Raw genomic sequence first — 16,492 nt, forward strand, 5'->3', positions numbered from 1 at the left:
CCGACAGCAGGAGCACACACTGCTGTCACAATCATGAGCTCTGTATTTCACTGATCTGGAACATCCAGCTGTGGGCAGCAGGACAAACTCTGGCTCACTGGCAGGAACCCTCAGGAAAGAACTGTGTTTTATGAAGTGCAGCTTCTGCAAATTTCTTCAAGGTCTTCCTCAGTCACAAATCCCACAAAACTTCCAAAGTCACCAATCAGCAATTTTTATGACTAGTTTGAATTTTCATTTGTACTTTTATCCCGTTCTTCCTCTGTGTGTGCACAGCTGCACACTTGGGCATACAAGTGCAGGAGCACAGTGCCCCTGAGCAGGTTTGGTGCTCAGGCAGGACAGGCTAAGCCACTGTTGGTGCATTCCCTGAGATCCCAAGGATTTCTGTAACATGACAAAAACATTCAGCAACCTCTCAGAACACAGATTTTCCACATCTTACTGCTCATACTGAGGATTGAAGGTAAACTTATTAAATAACTCATAGACATTAAGAATGTCACACCAGCTGCAGGTCTCAGGTTAATGATTTTGCACCAGAGATAGCACCAAGCAGAGAATCCAATGGGTCAGTTTTAATAACAGTGCTAAGGAAAAGATTCCTGGGCCTAATCCAAAAGCTCTCTTAGGTCACTGGGTGCCAATCAACAATTTTTCTCCTCTTCTTTTGCTTTTAAAATCTGCTATAGCTCAGATGAACCTACATAAAAAATTCACAGTACTGGAAGGAAAGTGGGAATGTCCCTGAAGAGACAACTGACTGAAGAGCAGCTACCTGATTTCCCTCTTATTTGCCCATTTTATTGCACAGACTGACATGAATACCTTACTAAAAATTTGTTTCAAAGCCTTTCCAGTAAAGAAAATTTCATTATTTCACCATGTTTATACAGACTTGTAATTTGTAGTGTTTAGACAGCGATACATTAAAGTCAGACTCTAATAAATAAAACATAGTAATAAATTATATATCAATGTAAGAAACTGCCTTAGCCCATCTGCCAAGATAACTATGAAGTAGGTATTTTACTCATCAGAACAAAGCATGCTTAAAAATAATTCTGCAAATAAAGCTCTAATATAAACTCAATGTAAAAGGTGTGGCCTTGGAGTACTTCACTAGTATCTCTTGCATAACTGCCTTTACATTTATAAATCTTTCAGCAATGGTTAAGCACACAATCATAACAACATGAGTACAGACACTTAAAATTTAAAGCTTTACCTTTATTACCTATTTACGTTTTGTGAATCTAAGTGTTCATACAGTTTGCCTTGGTTTTACAGGTTCAGGTTTTTTTGGATTGACTGACTGACAGACAATCACATCTACTATTAGGCCACATTTTTAACAGTCATCAGTTCACTTGTAGCTTAAATTTAACAACAAAAAAACACTTGTGGAAAACGGCTTTACCCAGAATAGAGTACTGTGCTTCTTATCTTTCAGTATTCTCTTAGGATAGAAAATGTAAAAATATCTCTGACTTACCCAGTGAACATTTGCACTGCGCATGTCACTCACGGTTTTGGGAACAAGAAACTCTTAAACTCATGTACTAGTGCACTCACTGCTGATGAAACGACCCCAGGGTCTGTGATACACACACTCAGACACCAGAATGAACATGACTTCACCCCTAATTTGGGCAGTTCTTCACGTACTCATGAACACATTAGTGAAGAAAATAGTTTTTTTCTCATTGTACCTTTAACATGCCAGTATTGATGTGTCAAACAAGCAGCACGGAGACCATGTGAGGTGTTGGCACCTGTTGCACACTTTGCACAGACACCGTGTGGTTCAGCTTCAAGCTCCTTGTTCTCCTTCTCATTCCTTCCCTCTCCATCTGGATGCTTTCAGATTAATTGTTGGGAAAGTCCCCTCTCTGGAGCACAGCCCCCACCAGCCTGTTGCTGTTTCAGGTGTTCTGCACCTGCTCGGTCTCCTCCCCTCACATCCTGAGTAGCCCAGTCCTTTGGCAGTGATTAATTTAAACAGCATAAACCCTCTTTTCCGCTAATGAAATACAATAAATAAATATGGTTATTCTTTCATTACTGCGGTCTCTGGCCATCTGAAAATATTTCACTCAGCAGACAGAAATGATGCAAAATTCCCCTTTCCTTGAAGCAATAAAGGGAAAGGTGTTCTTTAATAAACTGGGAAGGGATAGCTGCCAGATGCAGAGTTTGGGGACTACCGTGTGCTGGGCCGTGGGACACAGCCCCAGAGCCTGGATTTGGGCTCTGGAGATGCAGAATGGGCTAAAAGAGGGAGCACTGCCCCCAAGCAGCTCTGGGAGTGCAGGGCAAACCCCCTTCTCAGCAAAAATAATCTTTATTTGTACTCACAGCCTGCTTGAACAGTGCGTAAGTCTGACAATACAGGGCATTAATGGAATTTTCCTACAATATTTTCCTCTGCTTTGCTTTGGTGAAGCACAGCACCCCAAACCCCAAGTGAACACGTTATCCATGTCTGTATAACAACCAGCAGCATGAGCTGGGGGAGAAACCTTCCAAAAGACCAGGCTTTGGCCAAACTGTTCCCACTGAAGACATCCTGTACATCCCCACTGATTTCACTGTGGCAAGAGTTGGGCCAGTGCCTTTTATTGCTCCAGCCTATGTGAGGAGTTTGAAATATTTCTTGTCATGCAGTCAAACAGAATAATTGTACCAGCATCTAAATCCGGCTGGAAGGCACGGCCACATTCTTTTCTGGCTCATTTCACCCTCCTAATGCCAGAATTCATATGGAGGTTTCTGTAAAACCTATACAGGGCTGTGTCAAACACAATCCTATCCCACACAATAGAGATTTTTTCCAGGATATGTATTGAAGCTGATGAATTTAAAATGTAGTTTCTGTGAGTAATTGTGCAGGTAAAATGTGGGGCTGTGTTCTGGAGGGGTTTTGTGACTGTTTCCTTGCACTAGTGATTTCAAAATAAAGTGCAGATTACTCTTGATGTGGTTTACACTCAGAAATAGATGCACAGGCAAAATGCTGGTGTAACATGATAGAAAAGGCATTTGACAAAAACATAGTACTGTATGTAATTCATGCAGTAAAAATAATTTTAGATATATATATATGAGAAGACACCAAACCCTGCAGACTTCCAAAGATGTTTGACTTTGTTGTCCTCTAATGTTAAATCTGGCCATAGCTCCTCTAAAAGGATGATGAAAGGATGCAGAGTAATTGAGATTTAATGGCGTTTCTCTTTCAAAAAGCTTAAAGGTGTGGCCTGTAACTGGGCTCTAACCCCTCTGCAATGAGACAGACACCAGTTCTGGAAATTCTGCCCCACCAACACAAACAGATCAGAGCAATTGCAACAACCTGATACTAACTGTCTTTTAAAGAAGAACTGTTGTGAAGGCATGTTCTCCTCAGCCCTAATTACCTTGAAATTACTTTGATGAGAACAAAGTGGCATATTTTTGTCTGTTGTTGAGATCATTTAAAATGGGACACGGAAAACAAAAACTGTGTATCCTGAGGGGTATTTTGTCTATAATCAGTACAGTAACTTTTATCATTTGTTTTATGCTAAGATTTCACATTAGTAGTACTCCTGATAAATTTTAGTTCCTTAATTTTCAGTTGTTGCTACCTTAATTGTTACAGAGAGCTCGGCTTTGTGAAGTTATGTCAAGGTGTGTAACACAAAAACACGTTCAATATATGCCTTCAATAATGTCTTTGTTGTTTGAAAACTTCCAACTTACAGCAAAGCTGGCATTTTATGGCCTGCAGAGCTATAAATCATTTTTAAAATCATGATGATATTACTCAAAACAGATGTGAAAACATATGTTTGCCACGGTTGTATAAACCGCTTACTTGTCATACTTAATAAATGTTGATACTTTTATTTTAACTACATTCCTTCTTAATAACTTTGAAAATCTTTTCCACGGTGAATATATTTTACCTTGGTAAAAGCAATGGCAGGTTTGGAAAAACAAAGCTTGCTCTGTATACAAATTACATGGATGTTTTTTGCAGGGCAGGGCAGCACAGATCCCACTCTTCACACTGTCCACATCTGACTCTAAAACATTCAACAGAACTGAGCAGCACCAGAGCCCAAAATAATTAAACAGAAGAAAACAGTAACAGTATTAGGAACAAAGAATCTACACTGGACTGGGACAAATCATTGAGGACTAAGCCCAGTGGTTCCTACAGAAACTGTAATAAGGTCTCTCCCACTGACAAATGCAAAATCAGCTTGGAATGATTGGATAAACAATTTCTGTATTAGTCCCACTATAATGTCATCAAAAGCTTCCAGTTCTGGAGCCATGGGATGACTTGAAAAACTACATCTGTACATGACAAAAAAAAAAAAATTCTCATGCTCATATTTCCTTAGAAAAATTTGACCTCTGCAGACCAAGCAGAAAAGTAGAAACTTTGTTCTGTCTCTAAAATGATATTTTAAAATGTCTCATGATTTTGAAGCACTTCATTTCTGATGCAGGTGGATCTCTGAACACTAAATTAATTCTAAAAACATCCCCTAAGTGCATGCAGAACTAACACATGTATAAAGACGTATTTCCCAGTACTTAATCAATTACAGAAATTATGCAAAAAATGTAGACTAGGAAATGAATAAGCCTATACAACTTTAATCTTAAGGAGAATTATGGCACACAAACTGTTAGCATCAGATCTTTGTGATTTCATCCATGTTACAAGGGATGATCACAGGAGCCTGGGAACTGGGTTCACAGGTGGTGGAGGTTCAATTACTTTCGCTTTGGGGATTTCTGAATTATTTTTTCAGATTCTTAAATTGTACCTTCCTTCATCCCTCCTGAGTGACAGAACTGCTACTACCAAGAAGTACAGATTTGCATCTTTGAACCCCATAGGAAACTGAATTGTTTCACTGAAAAATGATGGAACATGTGGCAAGAAACCATGCACAGTTCAACAGAATTAAAATCAACTACACTTTCAGGCTTACATTAAACACTCACTATGCAATTAGTACAGAAATGTAATTTTTAAATCTTAGGAGTGAAGGTATGGCTGATAACTTTGCTGGTCTGTAAATGTCAACAGGAGTCAAGAGGGAAGGATTTAAGCAGGATGATCCAGAAAGAAAATTATCTCAGAATGGCACACAAGGGCTCTTTTGGGGTTCATGAAGGAAGTGCTTAAATACCCAGAAAAACCAGTGAATAGAAAACAGCTTCTGTCTTCAAGGAGAGCTGAGTATGAAAATACAAAATATAAGGAGGAATGACTGGATCAATCACAGACCTCTAAGGAATAGAGCTGATCATACAAAATCATGACACTGCTCAAGTAATTTTGTGAAACTCTGGAACCACAGGGCATGGAATGGCTCCAAATTCTCTTCTGAGTAGCCCATAAAATTGCCTGTACCTGCCTTCTAGTTTTCTCTGCAAATACATGAAAATCACCTCAGCCAAAATGTAAATCACTTTGTGCTTTCATTTATGATGATAAATATGAACATTTTCAGTAGACTTACAAGTCCATTTAGCTTGTGTTGTCTCTCCCTTATGTTTCTTTTCCTTCACATCTTTTTCACTCTAAAACCTCACTATCCCCCTCAGTATCTCTTTGCAGTATTTTCCCAGAATAAATCCCTGAGTATCCACTCCTCCAGCACCCAAGAACCACTTCACAGAGAACCCGGCAGAGGAAGCACTTCCCCACCTACAGGAGAATCCCTCAAAGCCAAACATCACCTCTCCCCTTGCTGCCCCTCACTGGTGAGACAATATAAATTTATATTGCTCACCCAGAGCATCAGAGACTCTGCACACACATCCCCTGAAGCCAAACAAACAACACCACGTGACTGATCAAATATTTGCTCAGAACTTCATAAATAATTGAGCCAAAAGACCTGCAAAATATTACCCTCATGCTATATAAACAGAGAGAAGCAAAGTTCTGATTGCTTACACTTCCATGTGAGTTCACTGGATACATTATTCATTGCAATTAGGCACTTAGTTCTCTTAAATTAATAATATAATGTCATTGCATATGCAGAATACGAGAAAAAGGAATAAAACATGTAATAAGTGGAATTAAATGCCTGAGATTGAAAACAGTCTGTGATTTTACCTTTCTCCTTCTGTATTTTTTTTAGGCTGGTCCCAGTTTCTTGGTCAATGAGTTCTCCTTCCCTGCTGTTGGTCAGCATAGCTAAAACAATCAGAGGGCAGAGTTATGTAACACTGTCAGTAAAAAAATGTGAAGAGAAAAGAAAATATTAAATTCTATTTCCTCTTGGTCGATATTTTGGTATTTTAACTCTTAGAGCCAAGAAAAATAAGCAATTAAAACGAATCTGCTCAAGTTTATTACACAAGGACACCAAAATAAAATACAAATTACCACTGAGGTGAATGTGATTTCTTATGAAATGCTCAAATTAATTAATTAATGGGAAAAATACTTCACAAAAACCATTTTGGGGAAAAATACATTTAAGGATTTAAGTATTAGTAATTATCTATAAAGCAGTAAGCTTAATAAAAACCACAGATTGAGAGATCATAGCCCAAACTGACTGGTGACAGTGAACCCCCCCATGTTTTAGTGCTGAAGGGAATTCTTTACTTAACACCTGCAAGCTCAGCGAGAGCTGTGCAGTTTATGACTTCAGGATGCCTCTTTTCTTTGTTCTTACTTGATTAAAACATTTCCTTCTCTGCAATCAACCAATTACAGACTTTACAGTTATTCCAGGGAGGACACTTGTTACAAACTTCATCACCATACTTTAGGGAAAGCTTTTCTTTTTAATTGCCAAAGTAAAAACATTGTATTTCTATCAACAAAAAATATTTATCCCTATTTTTACAATAGTAAGCACTAGACCTCTACACAGAGACAGCAACACTCCCTTTCCACTGCTGCTATAGGAAGTTAAATTTCTTGTCCTGTGTATTTCCAGCCCTATTTTACACAGGAAAAAGATGAGGGAATCTACTCCACAGTCTCTGCCCTGTGTGTGTGCACAGGTTTAGGCAAAGAATTCAGGTTCTATCCACTGTGCTGGGCAGTGCCCTGGTGCTGCTGCAAGAACCAGGGTCAGAACTGCAAAATCCCAGGAAGCAGCTGAGTAGTTTGTGGAGGGGAGGGAATTCTCCAGTGACTCACACAGAGTGCATGGCTTTTGTGGTTTAAATCTGGCTCAGCAATGCCTGCACGGGCTCCAGGCCATGAGGAGACAGCAGTGTTGACACACACTGACGTGAAGAGATGTTAATTGACTTGCCCTAGATCCCTCTTGGAAGCACCACGAATAGGATCTAAACTTCCTCTAGACTGAATTAGCATTTTAATCGATAGTGCACAGGCTGTGAAAGCTGTGCTGGAGAGACCAAAAAAGCCAGAAAGGCCTCAGCCTCAGGGTGATGAAGGAATGTGTGGGCACAAGGAGGTTTTTGGAACAAAGAAGTCATCATATAATCTATGACTTTCCTCACACACATATGAAGGAAAAGATACCTTGCTCTTTTTCAACTGCAGGTGCCTTGAGCAGCACTGCCCTACCCCAGCATGCAAGAAGAGCTGGCTGTACCAGGGAAGGGTACAAGGGTGATCCCTCTGTGCACGGGACACTGGCACAGGGGAATCCAAGGGGCTGGGCTTTGCTGAGTGATGAACTTAATTAAAAACCCACAGGAATGGAACTTTCTGGGTATTTCATAGCAAGTGAGCCCTTCCTGCGAGTCCCCCAGCAAATAAATATTGGCCTCAACAAACTTCTCAAGTGGCTGAGGTGGGGAAGCAAGGCTGTGGGTGGGCACTGACCGATCCTGTCGGGAGTGTTGTCCAGCTGGGACGGGGAGCTGGACACGCTGCTGCTGGGGTGGGAGGACGCGTGGCTGCCGGGCCGCTGGCTGTCCTCCAGGGACGGCGCCGGGGAAGGGCTGTCCTGGATCCTCTCCTGCAAACAGAAGCAAAGCAAGGCCTGTGACATCTCATTCACGGGCTTCACCAGAGTTCAAACGAAAAATGAGGCTTGAAAGTAATGATAACAAATGGTCTTTCTGAAGTAAACAGTGAATAGAACTCATGTCTTAAGAGCACTATAGTCATCTACAGCCAAAACCAATACAGGCTTCTACAAGCAACGTGTCTGAGCTTAGCTTATCATTTGCCACCTTTTCCTTGTTGGCAACTTTTTATGTTCTAAGTTTTTCACACGTAGGAACATATAGAATATCCTTTCATGTTGCTTTCACAAACTACTTTTAGTCTACAGGTAGAAATATTGCCATGTGAGTCACATTTCAAATAAACAATCCAGCGTTCGACTGAACTATCACTAAATGCAGTCAAATTTGTAATTAGAATCTGTACTTACTTGTTAATTTGTAACTAGAATCTGTACCTGAATAAATTACACCAGTATCTTCTCAGGGTAGCACCTGGACAAATGACAGAAGCTATGGCACTGGTAAGAACTCCCCTCTTGCATGAAAAGCATCACTGGCTAACCAAAACTGCTTTCAAGTTCTTATGTTTATATTTGCACATGAAACTTTGGTATTAACCTCTAATTTAAATATTTATGGTACTTGAGGTACGGAGAAAAAAAAGGGTTAAGAAATAATAAAAAAAAAAAGGCAAAGTGAAATTCTGCATTTCTGTGTATCTAGACTTGCAAATTGCCTGAAGATGCCATGGAATTTTCATCAGGAAAAACCTTTAGGAACAAGCAAGGCATAAGTAAAAATTCATCCTGTCTTAAGACAAGAGACTGTGAGACCACTTGAGATCCTTCCAACCCAGTGTTTCCACACATACACTTTTAATTAGAAATTCCAGGGCCCTTCATTCTTGTTACCAGAACCAGCAGAAAATGAGAATCTTCTGAAAGGGACAATCAGGGCCTGAGATACTTCAGATGTTCTTCTCTTAAAATGCCTTTATTGTCTTAAAACCTCTGTTAAAGTCCTTGAGGGTGTAGTTCCAAGGCAGAGACACTAACGAGAAGAAATGGTTGAATTTACAGAACTCCAGAAACCAAACCTTTGGAGCTGCCCTCATCCCTGGCCTTCAGCTGCTTCCTGTGGAAACCCAGAACTGAAATATTACTTTCTTTTTTTTAAAAAAAGAGATTTTTCTTGCCTCTACCTCACTAAAAATCACAATTACAGTTCATCTGGGAAAGTTGTCTCAAAGGAACTTTGCAATCTTTCCTCCTGTCTAACCTATTCTAAAGATGTTTCATTAGGAATAGTCAGTCTGGCTGCTTGGTACCAATTTACTGTGTGCTCTGGAAAATAAACTCAGTAGCATCCGAACTTTTAATGCAATTTTCTAGGTGGAAGCCTGAATCAATAATGTAGCTTTGGGAAGAGCATGGTGGTTCCTAGAAATTCTTCCATTATAAATACCTGATATAAAAGCTGCTGTTTGGATGTATCAGGGCAATTCATTAATTGCACTGCCAGCCAGATCAACAAGAATATTCTGTTACTCATTAAAACCACCCCTCTAAGCCACACTCATCTTTGTATTTACACACACTTCTGAGAGTTATGCAGAGGGAACATGAGGTTGGATCCTCCTCAGAGCATGGGATGGCATTTCCCTATTCCAACCACAGCAGCTGAGAATGTGGTACTGGATGTGGTTTTAATAGGATTGTTACTGCACAGTAAGTAACAACCCAGCCTCAAAACCATGTAGCAGATGTGTATCTATTACATAGCTGTTAATCCTCAATGGATCAGTTTCACTAATTATCTGTTATTTAACCAACATACAGTAACTAATAGATCTTAAAGGGAGACTTTTAATGCTAATATTTAACAGATATCAGTCTATTACGTTGAGTCACAAGTTTTTGTAATTTTGAAAACTGAATGGTTTTATACAAATTAATTTTCAAACTCTGTGGGAAAAAACAAGCCCAAGTCACTGATCTTAAAGTCTCCTGTGTTTTCTTCCTTTTGGTCTCCAAAAGAGAGCATTTAGAGGCTACTGAGATGAACAGATGAGTAGAGACTTTGTGGATGTGCTGCTTACTGAGTTGCTTTTAAAAGTCACATTCTTACCCCAAGAAGTACTGTCCTAAATAACAATGACTCATACACATGCAATCCTGTCCATAAGTCCTGTGTGTTTTTTACCTTCATGCAAATAATAGCTTCCAAATAGGTTCCTGCTAACAGGTTACAACTCTGCAATTTCATTTGCCTGGATTTCAGTTTGAACAGTCCTCTTTGGCACTATTTCCTCTCTTTTTACCGCAAAGAGCACTCCATTTACAATTAAGATATCATTTTGAAATGATTCATTTTACAGAGGAGTGCATAGTTTAAGGAAATTTCATTGTCTACTGCAACCATGAAAATGAATAGCCAAGGAGAGGACATGCCAACTGTTCTGCAAAAAAACCCTATGAACAAATATGACTAGGAATTAACACTTAGATATCACACAAACAGCCATATATGTCATCTTAAATGGGAGTTATTTGAGTAATTCAAAAGCTGATGATTTGGAAAAGCAAAGTACTCCGGCTCCTTCTGGTAACTGCATTTCCCATTGTCTCTCACTATGAAATAATCTCTGCTGTGAATAATTTGCCTTCAAACTCAGGGTCTTGGTTTGAAATCTTCAGGCAGAAGTGTCAAATAGTAATGTCATTCTTAATCACACAATGAGTCACTTTCTAAGAGAATTAGTTGATTATGCCACCTAATGTCTTACCAGTTACACAAATTTACCTGCACAGGGAAGGCAGAGTTTTCCCTATAAGCAACAAAGGAGCTGAAATTCCCTCTGTATCATATGTGCTCCAAATGAGGATGGAGTATCATCATGTGAGCGTGCACATGGATCAAGAAATTGTCCATTTCTCAATGTTTGTGTGGAAATGTGCTGAATTTCCCCTACTATAATGAATAATGCTGTGAGCAGACTCTTCTTTTGCTAGTAAACAGATCCATTTTTCAGTCCTGTAATCAGTATGCATCTATTTAGCTACTTAACAGCAATGTGCTCTGGTTCATTAGGTAGCTACTGTTGTGTCTCAGCCTAGTTAAAATTTCACAGCAAGTTAATCTATTTTATTACAAATGAGAACACAAGTGATAATGTCCTCACCATTTTCCAAATACAGGGTTAACAGTATTTGTAACAAATCAATGAGGGCATTTAAATAGGAAAATTGCAAATCTAAAACCTTAACATTTTGGTTTACACATTGATGACTTCATTCCATTATTCATCTATGTATTTCACAACCTTGTTCCTTTTCATATATTCTATTTTTTTTCCCCTTGAAAATGGCTCTGTTCCCCTGCACCCTGCAGGGCAGCCTGGTCCCACGCTAGGCAAATTCACAGTAATAAAGGAACATCCCTAAATAAAGTACTGTTTTCTCCATTTATACTTCTTCCTATTCATAAATTTGCAAGATTAATATTCCAGGTTATAATTTAATGAATTATACATAAGGATTCTACAGATTGTGAGAATTTTATGAAAAATGAAAACATTTCTCAAGATCTCCCCTATTTATCTACCTACAGTACCTACTTTATCTCATCTTTTTTCCTTCCTTTACAGAGCTGTAACATAAATTCTCAAAAAGGACTTTTCCAGTATTTAATCCTCTTGAAGGGTAATATATTTGTCTCACTAAAGATCAGTGTCCTTCTCTGCCTCAGAAAATGTAGCTACAGAGCTTGACATTGTTAATTTTAGTTGTGATTTAGTTTAACGGCACTGAAGTCATGAACTCACCCAATTTCCAGACAGATCCTTGATTTCAGCTCAATATCCCTCTTCTCTCCCCTGTGAGGGAGTATTCCACACCATTAATAGGAAACACTACACAGTAGTTGCATCCACACAAGTTTTATTTGAAATATATATGAACAGCTTACGTATTTTTGACATAATCATCTTGACCTTAATTCCTTACCTCTGATTTTTTTATAGTATTGATCTTCATTTTATGTCAAGAGTTTACAGAAATGATGCTGCTGGGTTTTCCTTTTTATTTTTCTTTATTGTTAGTTGTAATGTAGTTGTAATTACTCTTCCAAATGTTAATCTATTAATGAGTTCCTGGAGGATTTAATGGCATTTCACTGCTGACAAGCAGGTTTTGGAAGTTTGTCTGAGTCCTGGATGTTTTATTCAGACATTTATCTTAATATTTCATATTTAACTGAGCTACTGCTGTTCTACTCTACAGGGCTCTGCAGTGGCTGGAATTCACCCTCTCTAGTGAAATGGAAAGAAAGGAAAAATGGAGATTCTACTGGTTTTAGGCCTAGATTAGAGTTTCCAAGTACTGTAAGAAAGATTTCAAGCTGATGTTGGCCATGTTGGAAGAAAAGAGTTCATGGGCTCTGGCACAAAAAATCCCAGCATTAATTTGCACACTGGTTCCCCACTGGGATGTTTATTGTGCCACACCTCGACCTCCCAGTGGTCGCAAAATCTCCATTCATATTCTCAAAATGGACAACACAGTAATAAAAAAATTTTAGAAACCAAAGTCTGACTCCTCTGGAGGGGTCTGTGAAGCCAGGACGGGCAGGCAGAGTGTGCCTGCAGCCTTCCCCACCTCCAGCCCCAATTCCCTGCTGAGCTACCTCTGCTCCCCCCTCCCTGGCTGAATCCCATCCTCAGCAAGTGAGAAGAGTAAGAAAAGTTAATGCAATTCACAATTTCAGTCAGCAAAGACCTGAATTGCTAAAACTTCCTTTTTGTAGTTAACACTAAGACGTATTTCTTTCCAATTGACCTTAGTTGATACTAATGCTGTCTGAATTCTAATAACCAGCACATTTTTAATAGTTTTCTATACTTTACAGCCCTTAACTGATGGACTCCTGAATTTAGGCTTTTCTAAGGAAAAATCCAGCCCTGCCACAGGAAGCTGGAGCTGTGCTACACCTGAACTGATGCCAACAAGAACTGGGATGGTCACACTCACTGTTTCCAGGCTAGAGAAGGGCAGTTTGGTTTGGATTTTGAGTCATTCCACCCTGGAAATGAGCACACAGAGACTGGGGCTGACTTGTTAGTCTTCTGAGCTACCTAGAGTACCTGTGATTGCTGTAGGTACTGGAGATGAACGAGGTAAACAGCTGGTCTAAAAACCAAGATAGGATCTGTGTGTCTGAAAGCCAGCTGGATCCCATTCATCTTTTGCAGTGTATTGGGAAGTCATTCGCTTAAAATATGTACTTTGCCATTTAAAATGTGATTTTTTTTCACTGTGTACATGTAGTTGTTTCAGTTGTAGTCAACTGGCAATTATTTTCTCACAGAATTTAAGAAATCATAAAAACTCCTACATTTACTGAATTTAATACCAGATGTTCACTCACTAATTCCATTACCTTGTGACTACTTCCTATCAATCCATTAATTGCCAGCTGCTCAGCCAAACAGAGAAGTGCAGCTAATCAGATGGTGCTGGGAAACAGCCAAACAGGAGCTGCCTTCTTCCCCATTTCTTAAATTAGCAGTCACTGGGACAGCCATGGAAACCTTCACTCCTGGATTAAGATCTTGACGTTTTACTTTGAATCTGAGAGCACAACAGTGCCTGAAACTGGAAAGGATCTCACAGTGGAAACCTGGTACTTGTGCCCCTCTCCTGAATTGTTTCACCCAGGGCTGCCATGGAAGGGAGGAAAGGCAGGACTAATGATGATAATGCTCTACCTCATCTACGTGAGAGCCATATTAGTTATTAAGGACAAATGCAAATGACTAAGCTAATACTAAAAAGATCTGAGCCAGAACTAAGAGCTTAAATGTGCTTGGCCTAACAATTTTCCTTTGCAAGCTCTGCAAAAAGAGGTGTTTCTGACTGGATTTTTTTTCCACTTGGAAGTTTAAAATAAGTATTCAATGCTTAAAACCTCCCTATGAGGGTGGTAAGGAGGCAGGCGTTCCTGGCACTGCAGGGAGAGGGACAGCCTCCCTCCAGAGGAGGAGATGAGAAGGGTATCTAATGCCATTTGAAAGGATCTGAACATCCCTAAACAGAGTAATTTCTCTGAATCAGTGAGTAAAGAGATACAAACACTCACTTCTCCTCCGCCTCAAATACAGCCACAGAAATTAACCTTATAAGAAACAAACAAACTCCTGTGACTCACACGTCACTCTCCTAACATATCCCAGTCCCATTCCTGGGCTATCAGGAATCAGCTGCCAGCAATGAACACGTGCCATGGAACAGGACAGAATAAATCTAACGTTGAGAAAAATCACACACATTGTAGAGAAGTTTTATTTTATAGATGTTGCAATATTCTGAAAACAATTCATAATGGATTGAATGCACAGAGAGATATGAAATTACTTATGTTACAAAGCCTGTAGTGGGAAATGTTTCTATTGTGAGAAGAAGTGTTTCAGAGAATTCTCAGATGGCCACATTTTTCTGGCTGTCAGGTAAATATTACGAATGTGAGTTGTAGAGCACACAGAAAATAGCACCTCTCAGCAATAATTACACAGCCCATCTGTATTCTCTTCAGGGAATTTAAAATCATGTCATATATATCCTTTACAAATCCCACAAAATCAGGAGAAAAACAAAACTCAAAGAGAAGAAGACTCAAAAATCTCTACTGCATGTCCAGATCCCATTGTTCAAATAATGCTTTGCTCTGTTTGTCAGATTAGTTTCTAAAGTACATTGGGCTGAAATTCTCAAGGAATTCTGAAATATGAAAATGCTTTAATTTTTTTTTAAAAGCATTTTAATTACTTCTCCTTTTTTCTGTGTTTCCCATTTGCACTCAAGAAAAGCACCATTTATTTGTAGCTGGGACCTTGATGAGAGCAAGAAAGAATGAGAGGAAAGCAGGAATACAGCAAGCATGAGGGGATGACAACAGAAGAAAAATGGACAGCAGGAAACCAATTTTCAGAACTACTCCTACTCGGGAGAAGCACATCCCTCAGCAGCTCCAAAGAGGCTGTTTGCCAGAAGGAAAGGGAGGGAGCATGAGGAGGAAGAGGGTGAGACGTGAGCAGGAGGAGCAAGGAGAGTGTAAAATATGTCAGGTAACTAAAACCAGAAGCAAGGAAAATTTGGGAGAAAACAAGTCCCAAATCTCTGGCATGAAGTTTTGCCTCATTACTCTCAGTACTCTTTGCATATCCAACACAAAAGGCGCAGCTCGAGGCCCCTGGTTTGGGTTTGGTTCCCACAATTTCAAGCTCAGCCTAACTACGGTATTTCCCACCAGCCTGTTCCCAAGGACATCTGGGAAAGTGGCTTTTCAGTGAACAAAGATTATCACAGCCACAGCTCCAGCTCTGGCTCCTGCCAGCCCTCCCTTCACTTTCCTAACCCCAAACCTCTCCCCTGACCTCTCCCTGCTTTTTGGCTGAACTTGTGTAAACCAGTATGTTTTTAGTCATGTAAGGTCATATTTGTTACAGGTGCACTGTAAAATAAAAATCTTCACACTCTGCAGCTACTGCTCTCTGGAGCTGCGTGTTTTACAAACATCAGTGAAAAATCCTTTCACTTTTCTGTAAAGTGCTCATCCAAACTTTCCTTCTGAACACCTGAAAATGTTGTCACTGAGTAGATTTTTATGAGTTTCAGGATATTATGATAGTAAACTGCTGCATTTATTCACAGAATCACAGATAGGTTTGGGTTTGAAAGACCTTAAAGGTCACCTCATCCCACCCTTGCCATGGGCAGGGACACCTTCCACTAGACCAGGATGCTCCGTCCAACCTGGCCTTAAGCATTCAATGCTCTTTCTAGCCCAAACCATGTGTACTCAAGTGTACTCAGCCAAATTCCACCCCAGACTGGTTCTCATTTGACACCATTTCTGGATTGCAGAGCAAGTCCAGCTGAAGAACAGCTCTGGGAAAAAAAAAGAACTAACAGGACAATGGATGCAAGAGGGAGAATAGAGAGAGTGATGAAGTCAGTGTTGCTGTCAAACTTTGCTTTTGCCCTATGAGACCCCCAATAATAGAGATTCTTCTGAGCCATTTGAGCCAAGTTTCAAACACAGCAAGCTCCTTCAGATGTGCAGTAAATCCCTGTAAGGCTGGATTTATCACAGGGGCACTGCCAGGACTCTGGCCACAGTGCTGCTGGTGCTGCTATAATCACATCACATCACGTTATAGATGGCTAAGAAGGTTTTGTGAGCCTGGCCATTGTGCCTCCCTAATTTATGGTCTTCCTGTCAGGGAGAAATCAAGTTTCATAGTTATGACATTTCTTTCTAGAGCACTAAATGTTAACTTTGCTGATCATGCATATCTTGGTAGAACAGCTTATTTCTAAATGGCAAACGTGATATAAAAAGCATAATGACTTCATTCAAAACCTTATAAAGCAGCTGATTCTCACACCTATAGAAAACAGGCCAAGTGGTATTTTAGTCATCAGACTATGGAAACAGACACACACTCGATATATTTGATTCCTTTCTCCTATTTTAA

The 16,492-nt window shown here is 39.7% G+C and overlaps 1 protein-coding gene across 3 annotated transcripts in view; it reads right to left on the bottom strand.

Moving 5' to 3' along the window:
* Window positions 1-16,492, bottom strand: part of DACH2 (dachshund family transcription factor 2) — a 162,457-nt gene that overhangs the window by 38,269 nt on the left and 107,696 nt on the right. For all 3 annotated transcript variants that reach the window (XM_017742479.1, XM_017742474.1, XM_017742485.1), the window contains exons 6-7: window positions 7,832-7,967; window positions 6,134-6,214 (exon numbers count right to left, since the gene is read on the bottom strand). In XM_017742479.1, the coding sequence (XP_017597968.1) occupies window positions 6,134-6,214; window positions 7,832-7,967 (217 nt within the window). The remainder of the gene's footprint in view (window positions 1-6,133; window positions 6,215-7,831; window positions 7,968-16,492) is intronic.

This window comes from Corvus brachyrhynchos, unplaced genomic scaffold (genome assembly GCF_000691975.1).
Source record: "Corvus brachyrhynchos isolate BGI_N302 unplaced genomic scaffold, ASM69197v1 scaffold220, whole genome shotgun sequence".
NCBI lineage: Eukaryota > Metazoa > Chordata > Aves > Passeriformes > Corvidae > Corvus > Corvus brachyrhynchos.